The sequence below is a fragment of the Hyaena hyaena genome, unplaced genomic scaffold, assembly GCF_003009895.1.
Source record: "Hyaena hyaena isolate Hyena2069 unplaced genomic scaffold, ASM300989v1 scaffold_144, whole genome shotgun sequence".
In the NCBI taxonomy this organism is placed as follows: Eukaryota; Metazoa; Chordata; class Mammalia; order Carnivora; family Hyaenidae; genus Hyaena; species Hyaena hyaena.
In genome coordinates this window covers 2,280,458-2,304,826 of record NW_024080776.1, presented here as the reverse complement: position 1 = coordinate 2,304,826, position 24,369 = coordinate 2,280,458, and the positions used below count along the sequence as shown (strand labels likewise).

Genomic DNA, 24,369 nt, shown 5'->3' with positions numbered 1-24,369 from the left:
CCCAGGGGCCTGCCCTGCCTCCTCCTACACATGCTCAGCTCCATTTTCTATACCTTTCCTTAACCATGTGCAAGTGTGGCCTCCATAACCCCACAGAAGAAATCTATACTGGGACTTAAGACCAGTCTCCATTTCTTCCTTCCTAGCTGGACACCACCCCACCTCATTTGCAGCTAAAGGCCCCAAGTCCTCTACCTGGGAAACCTTCCATTCCCATCAGAAATGAAAGTTCCTTCGAGCAGCCTTACCTCACTGGTCCCAGTCTCCCAGCTTAACATGGTAGCTATGGACCAGACCAGTGCTTGTTCAGATAGAACAAAGCAAGGCAGAACTAGAGAGCCAGTACTCATCATTGGTGATTAAATAAATGTATGCATGCATGAATGCTGGGACTAATTTAATGGGCAGCAGTGGGGCATGGGGAGGTTGCTGATACTACTGCAGCCCCCCTCCCCCCAACCCAAAGGCAATGGCAGTATTATGAATGGCTCTGACCTAGGGGGCTTGGCTACAGCAGAGTGCTTCCACTCTCAGGGCTAGAAGTTGGTCCCACAGCTCCCTAATAAAGGCCTGGATCCAAACATCTCCCATCCTTCCCCAGGCCTTCACCAAGTTAGGTGGTGGTGGCAGAAAAAAGGAAGCAGAGACAGCAGTGCAGTGAAGATCCAGGTTTACTCTTTGGGGATAGGGAAGGGTGAGGAGGAGGTGTGGATGGGACGCGGGTGCCCCTCAGTAGTCAGCTGTATAATCTGTGCCATGTAGCCCCCGGCACAGCAGTGTGAATTCTTTCACCATCTCCTTCACCCGCCTCTTGTTCACTCGCTCACTGAAGGGAAAGGACAGCAGGTTAGTATTATCCACTACCACCGCTCCCTCCTTTGGACCCGAGCCCAAGTGCCGCCGGCTCTGCTCACCGAAGGATCTGCTGGCTGAAGGTGTCCTTCTGTTCAGGGCTGAGGCGGGCGGAGGGAAAACCAGGTGGCTGCAGTGCCTCCTTGATCCACAGGCTCAGGAGGCTGAAGCAGTGTTTGTTCAGGGCAAATAGGATGTCGGCAAAGCAGTCCATGAGGCTGCGGGAGGCCTGGCCCCCAATGGCCTGAGGGAGACGGGTTCTCAGCACACCAGGACCTTGCCCCTTTTGCAGCAAGGATGCCTAGCCACGCCCCACCCATCCCCAGTTTCTCAGCCAAGCTGCACATGATAAGTACTGCTTTCTGAGAGCCAGATGATTCGCACAGCAACCCCAACAGCTGTCAGCCATTTAACTGATTAAGAAACAGAGTCAGCTGAGGGAACCAAAGGCTCAAGCTTCCCAGAGGGCAGCTGCCTCAGCAGTGAGGGCCACCCCACCCCCACCAAAGCCCCATCAAACACTGGCTGCATCTCACCTCCAGCACTGCTACAAGCAGCATACGGCCATCCTCCTGTACCACTTTCCCCACAGGTTCTACTTCCCCACACCGAGGCAGCAGCTCCGTCTACAGAGGATGGAGAGGCCTGTCAGCCTTGGCTCTTTCCCCATTCTTCCTGGGGACAAGACTTGCACACCACACGCCTACCCTCTAGAGTCCAGGGCAGGGCTTGGAATAGGGGTTGGGGTGTGGGGGAGCCAGGACTCAGCATGGGACTCACAAAGAAGCCACAGGAGGCCTTGACAGTAGGTGCCTCGGGGAACTTGAGGGCCAGCACAGCTGTGGGAGAGGCAGAGGCAGATCAGATGGGACCTAAGGATCCTCCCGAGGGGGACCCAGGCCCTCCTGTCCACCTGGCCCCACTTACCACACTGGAACACAGCTTTGACATCCAATCGTTCACACAGGAACAAATCTGGCTTCCGCTTCAGAGCCTGTAGGACGTGGAGCTGGTAAGCCCAGCCCCAACCAGCTCCAAGGACCATCCCCCCTCCCCACCACTCACCTGCCACCCCAGGCCCCAACTGCACACACCACAGGTACAGGCTGCCAAAATCAGCCACCCAGCCATCTCTGGAGAACCCAAACCACCCCACAGTTCAGTCAGGAGGGGAGTGGCCAGGGGAGGCTATGTGCATGTATGTGTACATGAATGCACGGGTGTGTGTGAGAGGTTAGGGGAGTGGTCACAATACAGAAAGCTTGGGTCCCAAGTCACTCCCTGAGCAAACGCTTTTATTCTCCCCTCCATCAAGGCTAGACCTCCTGCAGGCTCCAGGTAGCCAGCAGCGACTGCTTTGATTCAGAGGCAGCCAAAGCCCCCTGGATTTGTTAACAGGACAGCAGAAGAAGAGATGGTGGCTGGGTGTGGAGCCCAATCCAACAGCCCCCACGTCCCACCTGCATTCCTCAGACACCCTCCCGCTTAGGAAGAGGAAAAGCAGGATCACAGCCTTGGAGCCATGGCCCTACCATTCAACCAGGATACCCTGAGTCCAGGCCCTTCTCAGCCACACCCAGCTCAGGAGTCAGTGCTGCCATGGGGGGGGGGGGAGGGGGGGTACAGGGGGCAGAGAGCCCACCCCAAGTGGTACCAGGACACGATTGGCACATCCTCAGGTCACCGGAGATGCTCTGCACAGCTCCAGCAGTCATCAAACACAGCTGCTCCCCAGCAGCCCCCCAACACATACCATGTAGACCCCTAACCCTCCAGCCCCTCACATACTCTCAGTCGCGTGCAAACACCCCCACACGCACCCTGTCTGGACACACCCTACTTACCCTCACACACACCTCTATCACATCTCTTTCACAGACTTTCTCACATTTGCAACACACCCTGCTACATATTCACATCCCCCAAATCCCCACATTCCCAGCCATGTCCACACGCCCACACTTTCACACCCACAAATGCCCTCACCTCCAAGGACGCACCCTCAGTTACCTACATCCATGTCCATCCAGGCCAGAACACGCTCCCTAGTCCCCCCTCCTTCTGCACCCCACCCTCCTACCATACTGTAAGTTCCAAGAGAGTAAGAACTCTGCCTGTTTTTGCTTACCATTATACCCTCAGCACCCAGCAGAGCACCAAATATGTATCACACACTCAATAAATATTTGTGGACTGATGAAGTGAAGGAAAACATCATTTACCCCAGCCCACAGGATCCCCCCCATGGTCCCCACACTAGCCCCACATTCCGACAGCTCAAAACATGTACCTTCCAGAACACACATTCCCTGTATGTCAGACATACTGACACCACAACACACACTCCTTCCCCCAAATATGCACTCCCACAGGCTGACACACGCCACTGTTGGAACCCATCAATGCCTAATGCACATCAACACATAACATGCATCAGTGCACGTGTCCACACTTCAAGTACCCATTTAGCCGGACACAACACACATACTACTTACAGCAGCCATGTGACTTCTGTTTCCAAACCAAACCGAAAACATACAAATAAGGTCCAACCCACTTACACATGCACCAAACACACACAAGTCCCAACGCAGCCTCACAGTGGAGCCAGCACCTCCCCCCCCAACAGCAGTACAACCTGAAGCTCAACGCTGGGCTCCACCCCAGCACATTCACCTTTGGCCCCTCCCTTCGGAGCTCCTCCCAGCCACCTCTCCAGAGCAGGCGGAGGGGGGGCACTGAGGCAGGCAGTTCCCGGCAGGAGCACGGGGACAATGAACCCCAGGCCCTTCAACTCTGATCTCACCCCTGAACTTCTCGGGCACCCCAGTTACTCCCCCTCCCCCACCCAGGCCAGCCCAGCTCCCTCCCTTCGGGATCGCCTCTCCCTGGTCTTGGTGGAAGAATGAGCTAGTTGAGGCAAAGGGGCACTAAAGGAGGATGTTGGGTTGTCAACTTCCACGGAAACAGATGAAGAAACTCTATTCAACTGAACAGAAAAAAAATTTGTCAACAGAAAGCTAAAAATAGGCTTAAATTGAATTTCAACATAAGAGAAAGAGAAAGAGAGAGAACAGAACGTGAATGAATAAAACTAAAACACACCTGTGCCAGGAGTTGCATAAATGAATCAACAATATCAGGATGATCCCTGGGCCCTAAAATATAATAAAGATGGAACTTAAGAAAAAATTATACAAACAGCAACTCAACCTCATATAGTTATGTGGGACTGAGAGCCTGCAGGGAGACAGCGTGGGGGCACATGAGCAGCAGGAAGCAAGATAAAGAAACAAAACATACAAAAACCATGAACTGGGAGAAGCCCAACAGAAAGAGACGGCAAAGTGAAGGACGGGCCTGCCCCAGCTCCCTCCCTGGGGGCCTTCCACCTACTCCCCACTCCTCCTCAGGCCAGTCCCCCCACTGATCCTTTGGTGCTAGAGCAATGCTGGACTCCACGGAGCTGAAGAAACAACCCCCATACTCTTGCTGCTGCCCCTGGCTGGCTGGGGTGGCCCTACACTGCCTCCTAGCACAGACTTCCCCAACACTAGCCATCAAAGAGGAGGACAGGGCTGCCGAAAGGTTAGTCCTTGGTAACTCCCTTGGGGGCCTGGCTGAAGGCCCTGGAAAGCCAGGGTATCAGGGCCTGAGCGGGCGCCCCCTCACTTCCACGGCCTTAGGGCTCTTGGTCTGGCCAAGGAAAGGATTCCCTGGGGTCCACTTAAACCAGCGGACTCCTCCTTGGCTAGGGCAGAGCCAAATATGCTACGGGGATAGCTGGGCAAGCCACCAGCAGGGCCTGGGGCAAGAAACTGTATCATGAGGCCAAAAATGAGAGCCCCATCCAGCAAAGCCCCTCCACATGGACACCGACTCAGCGGAGAGCCAGGCTCAGGGCTGAAAACCAGCCCCCACCATCTGGACACACAGAGAAAGAGGGAAACCAGTCAACATGTCACCCCATGGTGCAGTGGGAGGGCAGAGGCTGAGAACGGAATGGGAAGACCAGGACAGCATAACAGGTAAGGGGGCCGTCCTGTCCTGCAAGACAACCAACAAGCCCAACACATATGACTGATGTTGGACACTACCCTGCCTCCAGTTCTGTTGACACCTGTGGCAAGGACAAGGCATGTGTCTGGAGCTCCTGTCCGGGCTGCTCCCCTTCAGGAGGAGGCGCTGCATGCACATCTGCCTGGAACACCACTAAAGAGCTGTGTGATCTTGTGCAAGCCACGAATGCCCAGTTTCCCCAACTGTAAAGTAGACAATTATCCCTTCCCTGCTTCCTTTTCCAGGCTACAAGGAGCCACTGATAAAGCCCACCTCTTTCGCATCGGAGCCCTGAGTTACTCAAGTCCTGGAGAGTGAGGCCCATTCCCCATGCTGGGGCCTCCCTACGGACAGCATGTTTGACACTCAGCAGCCACCCCGCTAGTGGCTGGCCCCAGACAGTGAGGAAGGAAGGTTCCAAGGCAGGGAGACCTCACCCTCCTTTCTTCAACAGAGTCTGATACCTACTCCATGCTGGCCTTGTTCTGGGCACTGAGGATGCAGAGAGAAGAGGCTCAACCCTACCCTTGAGGGGCTTAGTCTAGGGAGAGAGACATACACATGAAGGCTGATTATTGAGTATGGGGATTGGTACTGTATCAGCAGTGTGTACATGATGCAGTTTCAGCACAAAGTCAGAAGCACCCAGTTCTGCCCCAGAGAAGCTTCTAGGACTGATGCATAAGTAAGGCACAGAGGAGTAAGAATTCACCCAGTAAAGGGCACAGGGCATTCCAGTTAGAGGACCAAATGGGACATAGGAAGGGAGAAGTCAGTGTGGCTAGACTGCTGGTGCCTCAGGGACACTGGCAGAGACACTGAGGAGTATGCGGGAGCTGTACCATGTCGGTGGGAGCAGGGTGAGAGCCCGAGGCAAGGCACAGCCAACGAAAGGGTTTCTACCCAGATGTGTGTTTTTTAAAGAACACTACAACTGCAGGATCAGAATGGACTGCAGGAAGGGCAGATTAACTGGGTCATGAAAACCAGTTAGAGGAACTACTAGGGTGACCTGGACGCCCTATACTGAGGTGTGGCCATGGAGGGAGGGGAGAGGTGGGCAGACTGCGGGATAATCAGGAGCCAGGACCACCCAGACTTGCCCCCGACTGAATGTGAGAAGTGGGAGAGGTGGAGTTAAGGATTTAAGGATGGCCACACTTGCTTTCTGGCTCAAGTTTCTGCCCACTTAGCACCTACCCATGGCCCACTGGAGCAGGGGCCAGCATCGTGGGACCACATATGAGGACATCAGCAGAGAGCACTCTGGCTCTAGCTGAAACCCCTGGTGAGCCTCAAACCTGCAACCACAAATCCAGACAAGACTCATGCGGCTGGTGGAGCAGCGCTGTTTCTTTTCCAAGTTAGAAGTTTGGGTTAGACAGGAGGGGAAGCCTGGAGCCCCCCACTCCCAGCACTCTCAGGCAGAGGGCCACAGAGAACAGGGTGCTGGGACCACAGCCCAAGGCTTCTGGCCTAGAAGGGAAAAAGCCCCAATGCAGGGAAAGGAACCAGAACTCCCTGAGTACTCCATGTGCAAAAACCCCAAGCCAGGGGACCAAGAGACACTACTTTCATACCTATAACAATCCTATCAAGTACATGAAATCTCTATTTCACAGACACGGAAACAAAGGCTCCGCAAAGGAAAGTGACTTGCCCAAGGTCACACAACTAGTTGGTGGTGATGAGCTTAGAATCTAGGTCTATCTGACTCCAAAGCCCATGCTCTTTCGACTCTTCATTATATCCCAAAGAAAAGGAGCCAGCCTAGTGCCCCAAATCCCTCAGAGCTCTGGCTCCATCTTCCCCCCACATCAAGACTGGCCCTGAGCCCAGCAGGTCAGTAGAAGACATCATTCATTCTCTTAACCACTTCAACCTAAGGTGTCACTATTTGGAGGGTGACAATTGTGCTGTGCTTGATCCCGTAGTTTCCCACCAAGTCCCATGTGCAACTCAGGGGACAGAGGAGAACAGAGTGGGCAGCTTTGGCTCCCCAGTCGGGGAAGCAGAGGCAGTGGCAGTGGTGGCAGTGGCGGCAACAGCAGAGACACTGATCAGGACCTACCTTGCTGGAAGAGAGTGAGTGTGACGGAGGTGACGAGCAGGAAGAGGGCCTCGATTGGGGGAAAGTGGGCAGGTTCATGAGCAAAGATGTGGACCAGCTACAACAAAGCAGGGAATGCTGGTCAGCTGAGGCCCTGTCTCACCAGGAACTGGCCAGCATCCCTAGAATGCAGGTCAGACTCCTTGCCAGGGCAGCCATCCACCCCACTACCCACCACCCCATCCCTGGGTCAGATCTCTAACTAGGATGAAATCTAAAACACTGCTGCCTCAATCAGAAGGCCCACCTGTCGAGTGAGGTCAAGAGCAGAGGCCTGGGGGATGGTGCTGTACATCCGACCCAGCATCTCACACAGCTGTGGCACCATGGGGGCAAAGTCATCCAGCAGTGTCTTAACAGACTTCTCAAAGATAGCGCACACCGCCTTGCGAAGGAAGCAAAGAGGCCCATGAAATAGACAACAGTATTATGATCATCAAACCTTCTAAGAGACTAGATTTTAATTATCTTACCCCTAAAAAGAACTATAATTATGTGATATGATAGGGATGCTAATTATCATTCAATGGTCATCATATTATAATCCATAAATGTATCAAATCAATATGCTGTACATGTTAAATTTATACAATGTTAAACATCAAATATATTTCAATTAAAAAAAAAAAAAGAAAGCAAAGAGGTCCTGGTCAGCAGGTCATAATCACCCGGAACACAACTGAGGCCCTGCAGAGAGGAGGCCTAAGGTGGGATCCTTACCTATAAGCCTGGCCTGGCCCTGCGAATCAAGAGGTAAACAAGCCTGACCCTCAGGAGGCAAAAAGGCCCTTCTCAGAGGAGCGTAGGATTGAACTTTGTAACTCAAGTCTTGCTACTTACATCTCCACCATTTCCTCTCAGAGAGCAGCAATAGTAAGAAAATCCTGAATTGAAAAGGGACCAAAGGCAGGTCTCTGATTTCAAGGTGGACCCCTGACTGTCACTCAGCTCCAACATCATAGTTCTTTGGTCAAGGACTTCTTGTGACACTGGGAAGTTCTGAATGTCTTCCTGAAACATTCCTTGTGTCTGTGAGGCAGGATTCACTTCCTTTATTTTCTCCAGACCACTGTAAGCCAAGATGAGGCAGCAACACCTTCTTCCTGTCCCATAATCTAAGCAAAGTCACCATGGGGGCAGACAGCAAGGATTGAGGCTCACCTCCACCACTTGGGCATCATTCAGCCATTTGCTCAGCACCTTCTGGATAAGCTGGAAGACCTGCTGCAACACCACAACCACCTGAAGACACAGGAAGAAGTGAGGTGCCCCACCACCACTCTCACCCACCACAGAAGGACCCAGTAATACGAAGTCGGCCAGAAGTTCAAACCTATTACCCAAGACTGCACGTTGAGGACTCAATGGATGGGGCCTTGGGAGAAGGAGTGGTTTGGCGAATTCCCCATGAATAAAGAGGATATATTGAATTCTAGGGAACAGTTTAGAGGAAGCCTCAAAGTGCAAAGCAGGGATTTTATGAAGGCTTCAGAAGATTACTAAAACTTTATAACCTTTAAGAAAAATCACTCCCTATCCATTTCTGCTCAGAAAAATCCTTTAGGGTGAGCCCCTGAAGTGGAGATGCCGTCTCACCCAAACAGGCTTAGGGTGGAGAGCCCCAAGGGATGCACAGATTTGGCAAATTATGGAGGAGCAGAGAGCAGACTGAGGTCCCTGGAGATGAGGGAAGGCAGGAAAATGACTCCCACAGAAGGAAAAGGGGCTCTGATCGAGGAAGCTGGCCCAAGTTTGGTTTAGAGCCAAAAGGGCACCTGAAACTAAGGTGGGGAACTGAGGAGAGGAGCCAGGCTACTGTGGCTCCTGTTTCTCCAGTAGAAACCCTGGGAACAATAATCAAAACAGCCTCTCACGTTTATACAGAATTTCACTCAAGACCATATATGCTACCCAGTACAGTTCTATCAAGATGAGCAAGCCAGGGAGTCTGATGTTCATAGTTTTGAATGGGAAGCTGAGCTTTGCCCCAGATCAAACAGCTTGTAAGTGGTCACCCCACGCCCCTGTGCCTGAGCTTTCCACAGTACTTATCACACTGCTTTGTGACAATCTGTTTACATATGTTTCCCTTAGACTGGGAGCAACTCGAAGACAAGAACTTTACATGTAGAGCATGTAAGCATCACCAGGGCCCACAGGGGATGGTGAATAGCCAAGTAGAAGACCCCAGAGCTGGGGGTCAAACAGGGACCCATAATTACATCATTTAGGGAGTTGAAGGATAATGTCAACATCTCCCATGAGGCAGAGGAAACACAATGACATCACCCTGGTTGGGCTGGGGACAAAGACAAATATCACCCACAGGGCTGGATGAGACAATGATATCACTCCCTACAGAGTGAAGGGCAATGATAAGGTCATTCACAGGGTCAGAGGACCAAATGCATCATGCCCCACGGGGCCAAGGGAACCATGACAATATTACCCAGTAAAGTTGGGAGTAGCAATGACATTCCACAGGGTATGTGGTAGTGTGTGTGTGTGTGTGTGTGCGCGCGCGTGTGTATGTGCACACGCATGGGTGTGTGTGTGTTGGGGTGGGGGTAACGGCAACATCACCCACGGGATTGGGTCCCTGTGGCACTGGCAGTTTCCGGAGCTCAGGGCCTTCATGTTCATCCTCATGATGACTGACATCCAGCGTGGTGAAGAGGTTGGAGAGAAGCCCCAAGATGTGGACAATGGCCAGTTTGTTGGAAGGATTAGGCTATGGGGAGAATCAAACCAAGCTCTGAATCTCCGAGGCCCAGCTTGGCCCCAGGATCCCAGCCCTGACTGTCAACTCCAACCCCACTCCCCAACAGCCACAGCCCACACACAGGGAAGCCCACCCCTGCCTTCCGGCCACACACACACACACACACACACACACACACACACAAGCTCACTCACTATCTCCTCTGCCAGCTTCTCCAGCTGCTGGATATAGGGCGAGATAAGGGAGTGCAGGTTCTTAAGGATCTCCTCCACCTGCAGGGCTGACAGCAGGAAGCCCAGTGCCTGCATCAGCCACATGCACTGGCTTGTCTGTGGGGCAGAACATGGAGAGTCAATCCTGGACACATCTGGTTGTGGGCAGGAAGAATGAACCTCTTGGGGAAAGTTCCAAGAACGGAGAATAAAAGACAAAGGGTAGGAAAAGGCAGAAGAGGATCTCTGTAGATTCCCATAATATCCCCAAGGACTCCCTAGAAACTTCTGGGCTCACCTTGTGGATCTGTTTCATTAACACATCCTGGAGATAAACAGAAGGAATTTGGTATCAGCACAGTGCAGCGTGCCCTGAGACCCAGCCCAACCCCAGCCCATGCATACCTGGGAGACAGCCACAATGTTAGCAGCATAGGGTGGCAGGTCATACTTGCATTCTCGGCAGATCTTCTTGAGGGTGGACACAGAAGAAACAGAGAGCTCAGGATTGCCTAGGGCATGCAGTACGAGGGGCAGAACACTGTTGATCATGACAGGGTGGTCAGCCAGCCATTCAGATAGAGCTCCTGGAGGAAGAAGGGAGAGGGGAGGATATCTGAGGCAGGCCAGGCTGGCTTTGTACCATGACCCTGAGAGGCAGGCAGAGCTTCTGGCAGAAGCAAATTACAGCCTAGAACTGAATAGGCAAATACGCATGCACATGCTCAAACAGGAGCCTTATAGCTGAGAAGCAGGAAGGAGTTACTCAGAAGAGGTCTAGCACTGCTGTTCCATTGACAGCACACTAGCTTCACTGAATCGCAGCTCCGAACACTGTAGGAAGGACCCCTAGATGTGCCAGGACAGCCAGTTGGCTGCAATGCTGTGTGTGTGGGCATGTGTGTCTTTCCCATTCTGGACAGGAACCAGCAGGCCAACTATAGCTGGGATGGGTGCCTGTGGCTCTGGAAATGTGCTCATGGGTGTATGCCAGGTCTCACCAATGGTGAACATGACAGTATCCGCCAGCTGCACGTTGCTGATGCTGATCCGTGGAATGAGGCCAATGAGCCCAGGCACCACATCAGAATAATTGACATCGATGGTCTCTGCGATGGATTGGAAGCCATAGAGCAGGGCCTCTGTGTGCTGAGGAAAGAGGGTGCCACTGGCTTGGCTGAGGAGGAGGGTGTGACAGTTCTGGGAGGGCTGAGGGAATCAGGCTTGGGAGGTACCTGCCAGGAGTAGGGCTCCTCTGAGCTGGTGAGCAAACGGCCCAGCTTGTCATAGAGGTTGCTGAGCAGCTCGGCCCCCAGCATCTCATACACATACATGAGCGTATCTGAGATGTCCACCCTAAGAAGTAGATGAAGACCTTATACACTGCCCGGATCCTGCTCCCAAGCCCAGGAGACCACCCCAGCTCCCTCAGAGCCCCGCAAAAGTGCCTAGAGAACAGAGAAAGGAACCCCAGGATTCAGGAAGCCTGGACTTGGACTCCTCCCCTCATTGCCTTCATTATCTCAGGATTCTATTTAGAGGTAGGATTGGCCTGCTACCATCACCTGTAAATTCGGAACTGCTCCTTCTCATCTGAGGACCAGAATCCATATTCCTCATCAGAAGGGAACTGGGCCTTGTGCAGAAGCACATCCACCAGCTGGAAGTAGACTGGCCGGTACACCTGCTGGTATACAGCCTGCTTCTCTGCCTCAAAGGACAGAATGTCATCCTGAGAGAGCCAGGGAAGAAAGTTAACCACCTCAGCACCAGGCCCAGAAGCCCATGATCTACCTTCTGTCATTATGGCCCAATCCTACCAGAGGTCACATAGACACACCTGCAGCGTGTACCAGAAGGTGAGGGTCAGGGAACTGGTAGTCTCATTGACAGGATAGTGGCCAGGGATGCCAGTGCAGAACATAATCATGTTGACAAGGGCCAGGAAGCTCTGCCAGTGCTCCACTTGGTCCAGCAAGGCCCTTGGAAGGAGGAGGTATAGTAAGGTCATTCCCCCTCCGCCAACAGGGCTCCATACCCCACCTCTTAGAGGGTCCTGCTATCCCTAGCTGCCCAACTCCTCACCGAGAGTGGTTCTCGCCCAGGGCCACCGCAATGCGACAGATGCCATGGGAGGTCTCCATGTCTCCATTCTGCACGGCCTGTCGCAGTTGATCTTGCAGTCCCAGCACCAGCGGGATGAGTTTGAGGAGTGTGTTCACATACCTGGAGGCACAAGGTGAGGAGACCCATCAGAGCTGTCTACCTATCCCCCACCAGCTTTGAGAGAAAGGCACATCCCCTCTGTCTTCCATCAAAGCCCCCTCCCCACAACAAACCCAAAGCCAAAAAGAGGTCAGGGCCTACATCACAGCTCTGATGCTGCCCATGTTGGGAAGAACCTTTGGTCAGAGATTTCCAGGAGAACTCTAGGCAGGAAGTATGAGGTCTGTGTTACAGGTTAAATTGTGCCCTCTAATTGGACTTACAGTGGGTGCTGGCATGGGTTGAGATTTCTGGGGAAATTGGGATGAGGTGCATGTATTTTGCATGTGGGAAGGACATAAATTTTGGGGGGGCCAGGGGGCAGCCTGTTGTGGGCTGAATTGTACCCACCAAGAAGATGTGTTGAAGTCCTCATCTCCAGTACCTCAGAATGTAATCTTATTTCTAAACAGCGTCATTGCAGATGAGATCATGGGGGGTAGGGCTCTCATACAATATGATAGGTGTCCTTGTAAGACAACCATGTGAAGACAGACACTTAACAGAGAAAATGACATGTGATGACAAAGGCAGAGGCTGGAACCATGCAACTTAAAGCCAAGGAACACCAAAGACTGCCTGCAAACAACCAGAAGCTAGGAAGAGGTGAGGAAGGATTCTCCTACAGGTTCTTAGTGGAAGCTGACACCTTGATTTTGGACCTCTAGCCTCTGCAACAATTGAGACAATAAGTTTCTATTGTTTAAAGCTGCCCAGTGTGTGGTACTTTATTATAGCCCTTCCAGGAAACTAATACGGTGTTAAGGGAGACTGAACAGGATGGGAGACAGAGGAGTTAATACAGGCTCAGGAGCCCTGATAAAGACTTCAGAAGGCACTAAAAGCATCAATCCCCACCTTCCACTCTACTCCCTACCACCAGATCCTAATTCCTATGTACTCTGGTGGCAGTATGAAGGAAGAGTAATAGATGATGAACTAGGATATAGCTGAGGCAAAATGGGCAGGACTTGATGACCAATTGAATATGACAATGGGGAAGAGTCCAGGACAACTCTCAGGTTATTGATTAAACAACTAAGTAGATGGTGGAGCTATTTACTGAGGCCAGGAGGAGTGGGTGGAGGGGGACAGTAATAAATTTAATGGGAGGCCAGAAGGTGATAAGTTGTGTTAGGCATGTTGAATTAGAAGTACCTGGTGAGATATGCAAACAGAAGTGTCCAGAGAGTTGGATATAAAAACCTGAAGCCCAAGGGAGAAGTCAGAGCAAGAGGCATAGTCATCAGCAAACAGCTGGTAACTGAAGCTATGGCAGTAGATGAGTGCTGCCCAGGAAGAAAGTGTTGAATGAGAGAAAAGAAGGAGCAAGTCAGAGTCCTGAAGCACAATGATATTTAAAGAGGAGTAGGAGAGACACAGTATACAAAGGAGACTGAGAGAATGTTAGCTCTATCGCACTGCACCCCTCCCCAGCAGCCTGCTCTGTGGAGATGAGACTAATCCAAGGAAGTGATACTCTCAGAGGGAATCAGATGCTTGAGACCCCTCTGCTACCGATCATAGTGTCACCCTAGCAATCTATGGAGAGGTAGCTTGTTGAGAGTCCAGAGGAGTTCTATTTGCATTTGCCCTAAGCAGGCTGCCCAGCAGGTAGCTTCATAACCTCAGGGGTAAGATGAAAACAAGAGGCAACAAGCCCAGATGTCAGCTCTCTCCAAATCCTCATTCTGGTGGGACGAGGTATCCATACCAGGATACCCACAACCCAGAGACAGCCCTAAAGGGTGCTGCCTGGAGACGGCTGGGATAGCTTCAGTCTCATGACCCTGACACAGGCTGCACCACCAGACAATGGGCACCTTCAGGCCAGACCCTGGCACAGAGAGCAAGGGCAGGGCCGGAGCCACAGCCTACGAGCTTCCCAGCAGCTGAGATGGGGGCAGGAGGTAGTGCCCTGTCCCCAAAGTGTCCCCACCAAGGCTCCCTCACATCTGCCAAAGTTCATGTATACAGCAGGTACTCAGTCTTCACTGAGTTCCTAATTGGTCACATTTGAGCTGCATAATGGGCTAAATCATAGACAATACGGTCCAGAAGGGCTCAGAGTATTACTCAAGGTCATATAGCAACTTAGAGACAAATTCCAGGCTGAGGCAGCTTCTTATGCTGCAGGACTGCTCTTCCAGAGCCCTACCTAAATTTTCCCCAAAGGATCTATGCAAATCTCAGCCCATATCTCAAATTCTAACTGATGGGAGCCCCCAAGAGCCTTTGTAATTCACCTTCTCTCCTCCCCCAGCCCCCAGTGAAAAGCTTTTCCAGGATTAAAAACATGTTTCAGGAAAAAGAAAACTGAGGGAGAGAGAGCCAAGCAAGCAGCAGCAGCAGCTGTGGAAGAGTGGGAAAGAGGGGACCTGAGTGCAAACTCAGCCAAGGGGACAGCTAATATCAGGATGCCTGGGGAAGGCAGTAGCTGGATGACCCAAGAGGCAAAAAACCACAGGTGACTTTCTCAAGCCAAAGTCTAGGAAGCTAGACTAGAGAGAGCAAGGCCCAAACTCTGACACTAGGCTGGGTACAGCCCATCAGTAGGAGAAACCCTTGTTTAGTTAGATTCCCTACCTCCTGGGCACCTATTCCTGAGAACTATGCAGACAGACCAGGAGGTCTGAGGCTTCCAGAGGTTTCTAGGTTTAGGAGAGGGAGATAGAGATAATGTCTTTAAGGCCATGGCTGAGGCTGGGCTCAAGAGGCCTAGTTCCGTTGGTCAGCTCAAGCTGCCAGGGCAGGGCTGCTGGGACTTGCTGGCTGCCACTCACACTGAGCTCAGCCCAGACCTGCAATTAGAGCTCCGGGAGGAGAGCTGAGAAAATGGGGAGAGTTGCTAAGCAACCATGGGGGCTGCAGCCAATGGGCGCTCAGGAGGCTGTGGGTTCCCTCACTGGCTCCTTGTTCGCTCATTCGTTCAGAAAAGAAGAGGCATCAATTACCTGCCAAAGCCCTCGATAAGGTGGGGCGGATAAACCTGGGTGTATCCAAGGACACCCCACATCACCCATGCACTGGCCCCAGCCAATTCTCTTTAGCTACCAACTCTCCAAGTGCAGCGGCACTTGAGCTTCAAGCTGCCAAGAGAGGCTAGACCTGGGACTTGGTACCCACCTTGAGTTGGTAAACCTGGGAAACCACGGGAAAAATATACTAACTACCAATGCAAAACGATACCAAATACTAACAGCTGCCATTTATGGAGTGTGCAAGAACCAGGCTAAACCTTTCATAGACATTCTCTTCTTTAATCCTATTAATACCAACATATTCTTTATAGAATACCAGAGGCAGGCCATGTAGACATCCTATTTAAGCCTATACAACTTCCTAAAGTTAATATGATCACACCCATTTTACTGATGAGGAAACTGAGGCTTAAAAGTGACTTACCCAAGGTCTTGAACCTAGTAAACGGACATCTGGGATTCAAACTCAGACTCTCTGATGCCATCTCTTTCAATGTTTTTCCCCTCCAACTCTGCTAAGGGTTTCTAAAGCCCTATCTCTGAAGTGTTAGTGTCTCCATTCTTGCCATGGCCAATCCAACTTATACCAAAAATCTTATGGCATTTTCTCTACTTGAAATCCTTTAATATCTTCACATCATCCTCAGGATGAAGACCAAAATCTTAAGCCTGGCTGACAAAGGTCTTGCATAATCTGGGCCCAGACCTCCCACAACCGGCCCTTAAATCCTGCTGTTTAATCACCACCATTCACCAGGCTTTCTCAACACTCTTTCCTCGCTTAGACTCTTTAAAGCACACCTCCTCTGGATGCCTTTCACAACCCAGAGACTGGGTTAAATGCCTTCTCTGGGCTCTTCCAGTCCCCCTACCACTTTCTCAATTATAGCAGTCATCTTGTTGACCATACTTGCCCCTCCATGTGTCTATGAGACTGTGAGCTCCTGGCTTGCTGAAGTCAACCCATTCATCTTTACACACCTCGTGCTCAGCACAGGGCCCAAGACACAAAGAGGCACGCAACAAACATCTGCTGCACAAACACCTCACTACACTCACCTTCTTTCTAGTCCTTAGATGTACTATGGTGCTGCATACCAGAAGCCTTTGCCCCTGCTTTAGTTCCTGAAGCCTGGCACATTCCCCCTTCTCCTGACCTCCCCCACCCCACTCCCACCTCTCAGGCAACTCCTACTTTTCATCTGTTCAGAAAACACTGAATGCTACCAAATGCTGCCAGGCACAATGTGACAAAATAAAATGACACAGTGCCTGTCCTCCACAATGCTGAGAGACCAATGGGGAGACATACATTAATTTATGATGAAATTGTGTTACAGGCTAAGAAGGAAAACACTAGGAGCTCTGAGATAAAATAGAGTTGAGCAAACTTAGTCTTAAAAATTATCGAGGGTTTTCCTAAGAAAGTGAAGTTTCAGTTGAGGTAGAGATGATGTGCCAAGTACATGTGACAGTTCAGAGGCTAGAAGGAGCATGGGACATTCAAGCAACTGAAAAGACTGTGTGAGAGTGAAGAAAGGAGCATGACGTGAGAAGAGGCTAGAGATGCCATTCTGTGCAGCACCTCGTGGATCACATGAAGGACTCTGAACTTCATCATAAGAGCTGCGAAAAGCCACTGAAGGGTTCTGAGCAGAAAGGACAAACTGGATCCTCATTTTCAAAAGATCACTCTGGCTGCTCGGTGTGCAGTATAGGGTACAGGAGTAAAAACCAGGGGGCTAGTGAAAAATCTCTATGGTAATTTGGGGAGAGAAATGATAACAGCTTAGACTAGGATGGTGGCAGTGGAGATGGAAAAAATAGATTTGCAATATGGTCAAGAGCAGAACAGCCAGGACATGGTGACTGATTGGTTGAGAGAAAGGGAAGAAAGAATCAAATATTTTAATTGAATAATTTGTTGGATGATTAGTTGTCTGTCTCCCTCTCTGAACCATAAGGACAAGGACCATGTCTTGTGTGCTTCCTTGTGTATCTCCAGCATGGGACCACGCAGTAGGCACTCACTTAGTGTTTATTGGACAGATGGACGGATGGCCACACAAACTGTTCTTTTCTGGGAAGATGGGGAGCAGCTCACCTCTGGGCATCAGGCTGCGAGATGGCATTGACGATGGCCTCCACGCTGCTGTCAAAGAGCTCTGAGTCCTGCAGAGCAGCAAAGGCTGCCTGAATCAGCGCCTCACAGTCCTGCAGTGGCACCTCCAGCTGCACCCAGCTGGAAAAGCACTTGAGCACCTTCTGACGCACACAGCTGGGCGAGCTGGGCTGCTGCAGCAGCTGCTCTAGCAACGGGAAGACAGCCCCGCACTCCACTGCCAGGCTGGCCCGCACCAGGCCTTTGCGGTACTGGGGCAGGCGGCTCGTCTGGAACTCCTCTGGCAGCACTGTCAGCAGCTCCAGCAGGGCCAGGCAGCGGCCCTGACCGTCCACTGGTGAGTCCTCAGCCTGGAAGAGCCGTACCATATCTGCCACCGCACATGGCCAGGCGTCAGGCATCATGCTAAGAGCCAGGGAGGCCAGTGCCACGCACAGCCGAGTCAGCACGATCTTGGAGCCACTGGCAAAGTGGGTGATCTGGGTGAAGAGCTGTGCCTTTAGACTTTCATACTGGTCAGTGGGGATGTCACTCCAGTAGCGAGAGATCTTGATGTGCAAGGCGCTGGCCCCAAAGTACTGGATCTCAGGCACCTTGTCGGGCTGCAGTAGCTGCCAGCTGAAGTGCCAGGCCTGTGGGGAGACCTGGGCCTGCATCAGCCACTTCTGAGCCAGGTTCTTGTTCTCAATGTTGGGATCGTAGTAGAGCTGGTGCAGCGCCTGTAGGACAGCACAGGACTGAGCAGGCGTTGGCCACTCTGGATCCTGCCAGAGCCCAGAACTCGGTCCTGGAAGTCTGCTCTCTCTTTCTGACTGAGGGGCTGAGCTGGAAGAGCTCAGGGCTCCACCCTGTTTCCTGGGCCCAGGATCCTACTGACACCCTGCGAGCCTGAACTCTGCCCATGCTCTACCATGTTCCCGTTATAGCAAAACATTATGGGTTCAGAAAGTGAGCCTCCACAGGAAAGCAGAGAGAGGCTGAGCTCCCTAAAGGGGAGGCACTTGAGGTAAAGGACAAGGTCCAGGTTGAAGGAATGGCTCCACAGGGATAAAGCTGAGCCTGAGAAGAGCATGGAACAGCCCGAGGGGCCCCAACCCTCCCAGGCACAGCTGCTCCCATCAACTCCAAGGGTTCTATTCAGCTCCCCCAGGATCATCCCTCGGTCACTCCAGATGCTGGCACCAAAGCCATTGTGAAATCTGAGCACGACAAAGGCTTTGCCAGGCAGCCGCAGACCAGAGGCATACTGGAGGGGAGGGTGAAAGCACCCCCCAGAGAGCTCACGTGAGGGTCCAAAAAGCTGGTTGAGAAGTACTGGCTGGCAGCCCTGGCAAATGCCTTGCCTGGAGCTCTCAACTAGCCAAATCCCCAGGGTCCCAATTCCACGGGGACTTCACACAGTGAGAAAACAGTGGTTTGTCTCCCTGGTAGCACATGGACGAGTGTGCCACCATGCCAACAGCACCCAGCCCCAGGGGGTGGAAGAGTGAGGTTAGGACTCTGACCCCCTGAGCAGGCTCCATCCAAGTACACTTAGCCCTGTCTGTACCTCTGACAACAACTTACAGTTACTGCCCCTTGTTTGGCTCCTCAGGGATGCTGAACTCAGCAGGCAAAGCAGGGATGGGTTTTCACCATTTGGTATGGCAGAAAGGGCTCAAAAATAACAAATGAGTATCTGCAACCATTCCTTGCTTTCCAGCAAGGTAGCCCTATCTCCCCATTCATTCCAGCGGGGAGGCATTTCTGCATCCCTGGGCGGGGGGGGGAGGACAGAACCCAGAGAAGAGCCAGAGAAGCAGTTCAAAAAAGATGGGCCGGGCAGTGGAGGGGCCTGGGAGGACCATGGCAGGAAGCTACGTGGGCAGGTGAGCAGGGAAGGATATTGAGGCAGCCGGCAAGACCGAACCCCTCAGGTCCAGTGCCAAAGAAAGGGGGCTAGCTCTTCCTGCCTGCCCAGGACTGGCCTGGCCTCCATCCAATACAAGAAGGGCCCTTCCCTAAGAAAGAGTGAAAACATAACCCAGGCTGTTTTAGTTCCAGGTTATTTCCTGAGCCCCTTGGTCACAAAACAGGCCCAGAATGGCTCAGCATCGGTATGGTCCTGAGGGCTCAGCTGTAGGTCTCCTGGATTCCTGGTTTCTTACTGCACTGCTCATGCAGTACCCATGGAGCTGGAGAACAGCCAATCTGGCTGGAGGTCTAGGCCATCAGCACCCTGAAGGGAATAGCCCAAGACCCTAGAGTATTCAAAGAGAACCCATGTCTAAGGAAAGCCAAAAATAGCCCATTAGGACACCATAACACTGCTGTCCACGCCTGCCCAGAGACAGCAAATGCCAGGTGCTCTGGAGACACCATCCCAGCGGGCACCCAGCCCAAGCCTGGGCTATGACATTAGTGTCAGTCCCCAGAACTTCTGCGCTGTCACCGAAGTGCCCACCCCAGGGCCCTCGTACCTTCTCCACGTTCTCCACAGTGAAGTCCAAGGCTGGTGCTGCTCCAGCCCCTGCAGCCCCAGGCTGCTCCTCCCGCCGCTCCATCTTTGCTCCCTCCCCAGCAGGGAGGTGGACCCTGACCTGTCTCCTGCCCCAGCCCCTTGGCTGCTGGCCCCCTGCTAGACCCCGGCTTGGGTGCCCAAGGAGCGGTGGGGTGACAGGGGGCCCAGGGCGGGCATGGCTGCCGAGGCCTCCCCACCTCGGTTGGGGATGGGGGGCTTGCCAGAGGCCAAAAGGAGTGCTCTTAGGAGGAGACCAACTGAGGAGGCCTCCGAGGAGGAAGCCGTCAGTGAAGAGTTCACAGGCGGGGGTCCTGGTGGTAGGTCACAGCTCTGTCCCCAGACTCTATGAGGAGGGAGGCATAGGGAAGGCAGGCCTGTGGGGGAAACCGAGCCCCTGGCCCGTGAGAGGTCACAGGGTCGATGGCCTGTACCCACAACACCCTGGTCTGAGTGCGCTCTCGGGTCCTACGAGGAGGTCACGGGGTAGGGGGTGACGAGGGAGAGAGCCCTTCGCTGGTTACGGAGGCGTCCGACGAGGCGCAAGGGTGCAGCTTCGCGAGTCTGGGGCGAAGAGTCCGTAGAGTTGAGGGGCTGTGGCAGATCCCCTCCGCTCGGCCTGGCCCGCGCTCTTCTCACCGCCCGGCTCCGGCCCCACTACTGCCGCTGCCGCCGCCCCAGTGACTGACAGGCGAGCCGGCCCGGCCGGGACGGGGCGGGGACCTCAGCGAGGCGCGGGCTGCCCAGAGCGCCTGTCCCCGGCACCGCCGACTCAGGCGCCGCCCTGCCCCCGCGCCTGCCCTGGCCCGGCCCAGCCCGGCCCAGCCTGGCCCGACCCAGCGGAACTGCGCGGTAACTCATTCCGGGTCCCTGGCCCTGTCCTCGCGCCGGCCCGCGCGCCGCCGGAGCAGGCGACGGCGCAGCGCGCCGCCCGAGGCCCCCGCTGAGCCAAGGCCCCGCCGCTGTGCACCCTGGGTAACGTAGTCCGCATTGCGCCTAGCGGGAGGGCGGCGCCTTGCGGCAGAGGTCGGGAGCACGTGGGCTGAGGACCGCCGACCCCCGCCAGCCCTAGACGTACTGCGGGCGACAGGGCCAGACTCGTGGGCGGCACTGATGAGCAGCTCCCTAGGACTGAAGGAGCAGGTGGATGGAGTTGGGAATCCAGGCTAGAGGATAAGGTGTGTGTTGGGGGTTCGCAGGGAGAAACAGGTCACTCTGGTGCTACTCTGCCTATGCTTTCTGGGACCCAGGAAGGGGGCGGTCTGGGAAGAAGGCGTCAGCACCACCCTGAGAAGAAAGGGGGCTTGGCGCGCCTCCTTGGAGTGCAAAAGGACGGCTCTCCAGACTGCCCAGTAAGCAACCAGGAAACCAAATACCATGGACAGTATTCGGAGACTCTTACAGGGTGCTTGGAAGCAACTTCTCTTTATGGGTAATTAGAATAAGAATAGCTCACCTTGAAGTGCTAGCAACAGTACTTCGCATACCTTAGGTCCGATTCTGTCAACAGCTCGGAGTTGGGTATTTTTTTTTTAATGTTTTATTTATTTCTAGGAGAGAGAGAGAGAGAGAGACAGCGTGAGCAGGGGAGGGTCAGAGAGAGAGGGAGACACAGACTCTGAAACAGGCTCCAGGATCTGAGCTGGCAGTCAGCACAGAACCCGACGCGGGGCTCGAACCCACGAACCGCGAGATCATGACCTAAGCGAAAGTCGGACGCTTAACCGACTAAGCCACCCAGGCGCCCCAAGAGTTGGGTATTTTTAGTTACCATTTTCAGATGAGAAAACCGAGGTTGGGGAAGGTTGAACTTTTCTTGTCCAGAGATACACAGTCCAGCCACAGATCTGGTCCGCCACAGACCCCAGCAGTCCCTACCCCTTACACTTGTCCTTTTATTAATTTTCTTAAAGCTTATTTATTAATTTTAGTAATCTCTACACCCAACGTGGGGCTCAAACTCACAACATAGAGATCAAAAGTCACATGCTCTTCCCACTGAGCTAGCCAGGCGCCCTGTCCTTTCATTAACTCTTGCCAGCTATCCCAGCAGGGGAGAAAGTAATCAAAAGGGAAAGGACCTCTGTACTTGTGTTCAGTGGAGGAAGTTGACGTTGGCAATAGCTGCTGAGGCCTGAGGTATATGAAGGCTTCCCTGAGGAAAAGAAACTTGGTCTGAGCTTGAATAATAGAAACTGGTGATGATGAGGGCTCGATTAGTAAACAAAATTCAGTGGGAATCTAGACATTAAACAAATTTTAAGTGGGGCTTAAAGTGCGCAGCGATGATTGGATTTGCATCTTAGAAACACCTAACTGTAGTATGCAGAATAAATGGAAGGAATGGTCTTTTCATCATGTTGGGGATGCAGGGAGAGAATCCTTGGCTTTCATTAGATTCTCTAAGGACTCTATAGCTCCCAAACAGGTTAAGAACCACTCCTATGGGGGCGCCTGGGTGGCTCAGTCAGTTAAGTGTGTGACTTTGGCTCAGGTCATGATCTCACGGTTGGTGAGTTTGAGCCCTGCTTGGGGCTCTGTGCTGACAGCTCAGAGCCTGGAGCTGGCTTCAGATTCTGTGTTTCCCTCCCTCTCTGTCTCTGTTCCCGCTCACGCTCTCTGTCTCTCTCAAAAATAAATATTAACAGGGGCGCCTGGGTGGCTTAGTCGGTTAAGCGTCTGACTTTCGCTTAGGTCATGATCTCGCGGTTCGTGGGTTCGAGCCCTGCGTCGGGCTCTGTGCTGACTGCCAGCTCGGATCCTGGAGCCTGTTTCAGTCTGTGACTCCCTCTCTCTGACTCTCCCCTGCTCGCGCTGTCTCTTTCTCTCTCCTAGAAATAAATAAAAATTAAAAAAAATATATATTAACAAAAATTAAAAAAAAAAAAGAAAGAACCACTCCTGTGAATAAGAAAGGTGACCTCACATGGCATAGACTCTTTTAGATCTTTTCTCAGATCCCTCAGCTTTTTATGCAACCTCTCCTTTTCCAGAGGAGACCTCAGTGAGTCGGCCAGTGCACATACACTGTCATAGGGATCTCTATGCAATGGAAATAAGGCAACCCTTCGATAAGAGAGGAGGAAAGCCATTGGCAAGTGCAAGGGGAGCACATGGAACCCCAAACTTCAATTTCTGGATGAAACAAATATAGAGGGGAGTTTTGGGTGCTTCCTGAAGCTGCTGTAGTTTTCAAAGTTGTCTGTAGTTTTCTTACAAGAGGTGGTGACTTGATAACCCCTTTGGAGGACACCATACCTTAATTCTGGGAAGGCGGGGCCTGGAGAGTTTGGGGGCTAGGCTAGGCTTTCAAGTCTTTCTTGTAGGGGCTCCCTAGGCCCAGTGATCCTGCAATCGACAGGATGTCCCCCTTCACCCTCAACCAAGGCCAAATGGACAATGTAGGTTTGCAAATGTGAAACAAAGTCTACAGTGAAAAATGGAGATAACCAGAACCACCTGTGGCTCTCAGGAGCAGAAAGTGCCCTGCCTGGTGAGATCATGTGCCAGTGACGTCTAAGTTGTAGGCAGAGAACTGCAGTTCTGGAGCTTGTTTCCTTTGGGGAGAATGGCTTTATTTTTTTAAAAGAGGGATTTGGGTTGTTTTGAGCTGCAAACCAAGGCTAGTTCTTATTGGAACTTGTCTAATCTTGGAGGAGATGCTGTTTCATCTGGGACTTGGTTTTTTTTTTTTTTAAATGTTTTGTTTATTTTTGAGAGAGAGAGAGAGAGACAGCATGAGGAAAGGAGGGTCAGAGAGAGAGGGAGACACAGAATTCGAAACAGGCTCCAGGCTCTGAGCTAGCTGTCAGCACAGAGCCCGACACGGGCCGTGAGATCATGACCTGAGCCCAAGTCAGACGCTCAACCGACTGAGCCACCCAGGCGCCCCCATCTGGGACTTTGTGAGATGTTGGGCACAATCTTTCTGGGGCCCAAAATGTAGCCTTGAGTTGGAGGGACCCTACTTGCTTGAGGACTGGCAATCTGGGGATTGTTGAGAGCCAGCACCATTGGCTTGGGTTCTGAACTGGCTCTTGCTGTGACCATTGTCAGAGATGGCCTGGGTCGGTCTCCTTTAAGTGGCTCTGAGAGCAGAGATGACCACTGAAGGGCGGGGCCTGGAGGGTTTGGGGGCTAGGCTAGGCTTTCAAGTCTTTCTCGCAGGGGCTCCCTAGGCCCAGTGATCCTGCAGTCGACAGGATGTCCCCCTTCACCCTCAACCAAAGCCAAGTGGTGTCTGCAGACTACACGGCCCTGGTGCCACTTTCTTCAGGTGGAGGTGGGGAGGGCTGGGGACTGAAGATCCTGAATCAGTTTGGAGGCAGAAAGAAGTAAACCCCAAAGGAGTGTTTGAAGGTGGTGTGAGAGCACCAGAGTTTTGCGCGCACCTGGAACTGGGGCAGTAAACGCAGAAGAGTGGAAGCATAGACTGTTTCTCCACCTTGACCCAGAATGCACACGGCCCTCACTCTAGCCTGGGTAGTTTGGAAGGAATTTTGGTTCTCAGTGTCGGATGCCTTGCGGCAGGGCGGGGGGTGGGGGTGGG

The 24,369-nt window shown here is 52.6% G+C and overlaps 1 protein-coding gene across 1 annotated transcript; it reads right to left on the bottom strand.

The window, feature by feature from the left end:
- Window positions 1-653: 653 nt before the first annotated feature.
- On the bottom strand, window positions 654-20,580 carry IPO13 (importin 13). The gene is made up of 20 exons (XM_039238668.1): window positions 19,783-20,580; window positions 17,306-18,042; window positions 12,041-12,181; window positions 11,796-11,937; window positions 11,521-11,687; window positions 11,191-11,311; window positions 10,957-11,104; window positions 10,361-10,542; window positions 10,254-10,280; window positions 9,938-10,072; window positions 9,609-9,752; window positions 8,183-8,263; window positions 7,269-7,406; window positions 6,983-7,079; window positions 3,958-4,010; window positions 1,780-1,846; window positions 1,633-1,691; window positions 1,389-1,478; window positions 915-1,096; window positions 654-826 (listed from the first exon to the last, which is right to left on the bottom strand). Exons 1-20 carry the CDS (start codon window positions 19,864-19,866, stop codon window positions 730-732), a joined length of 2,892 nt encoding a protein of 963 aa, XP_039094599.1. The 5' UTR covers window positions 19,867-20,580; the 3' UTR covers window positions 654-729.
- Window positions 20,581-24,369: the final 3,789 nt, after the last annotated feature.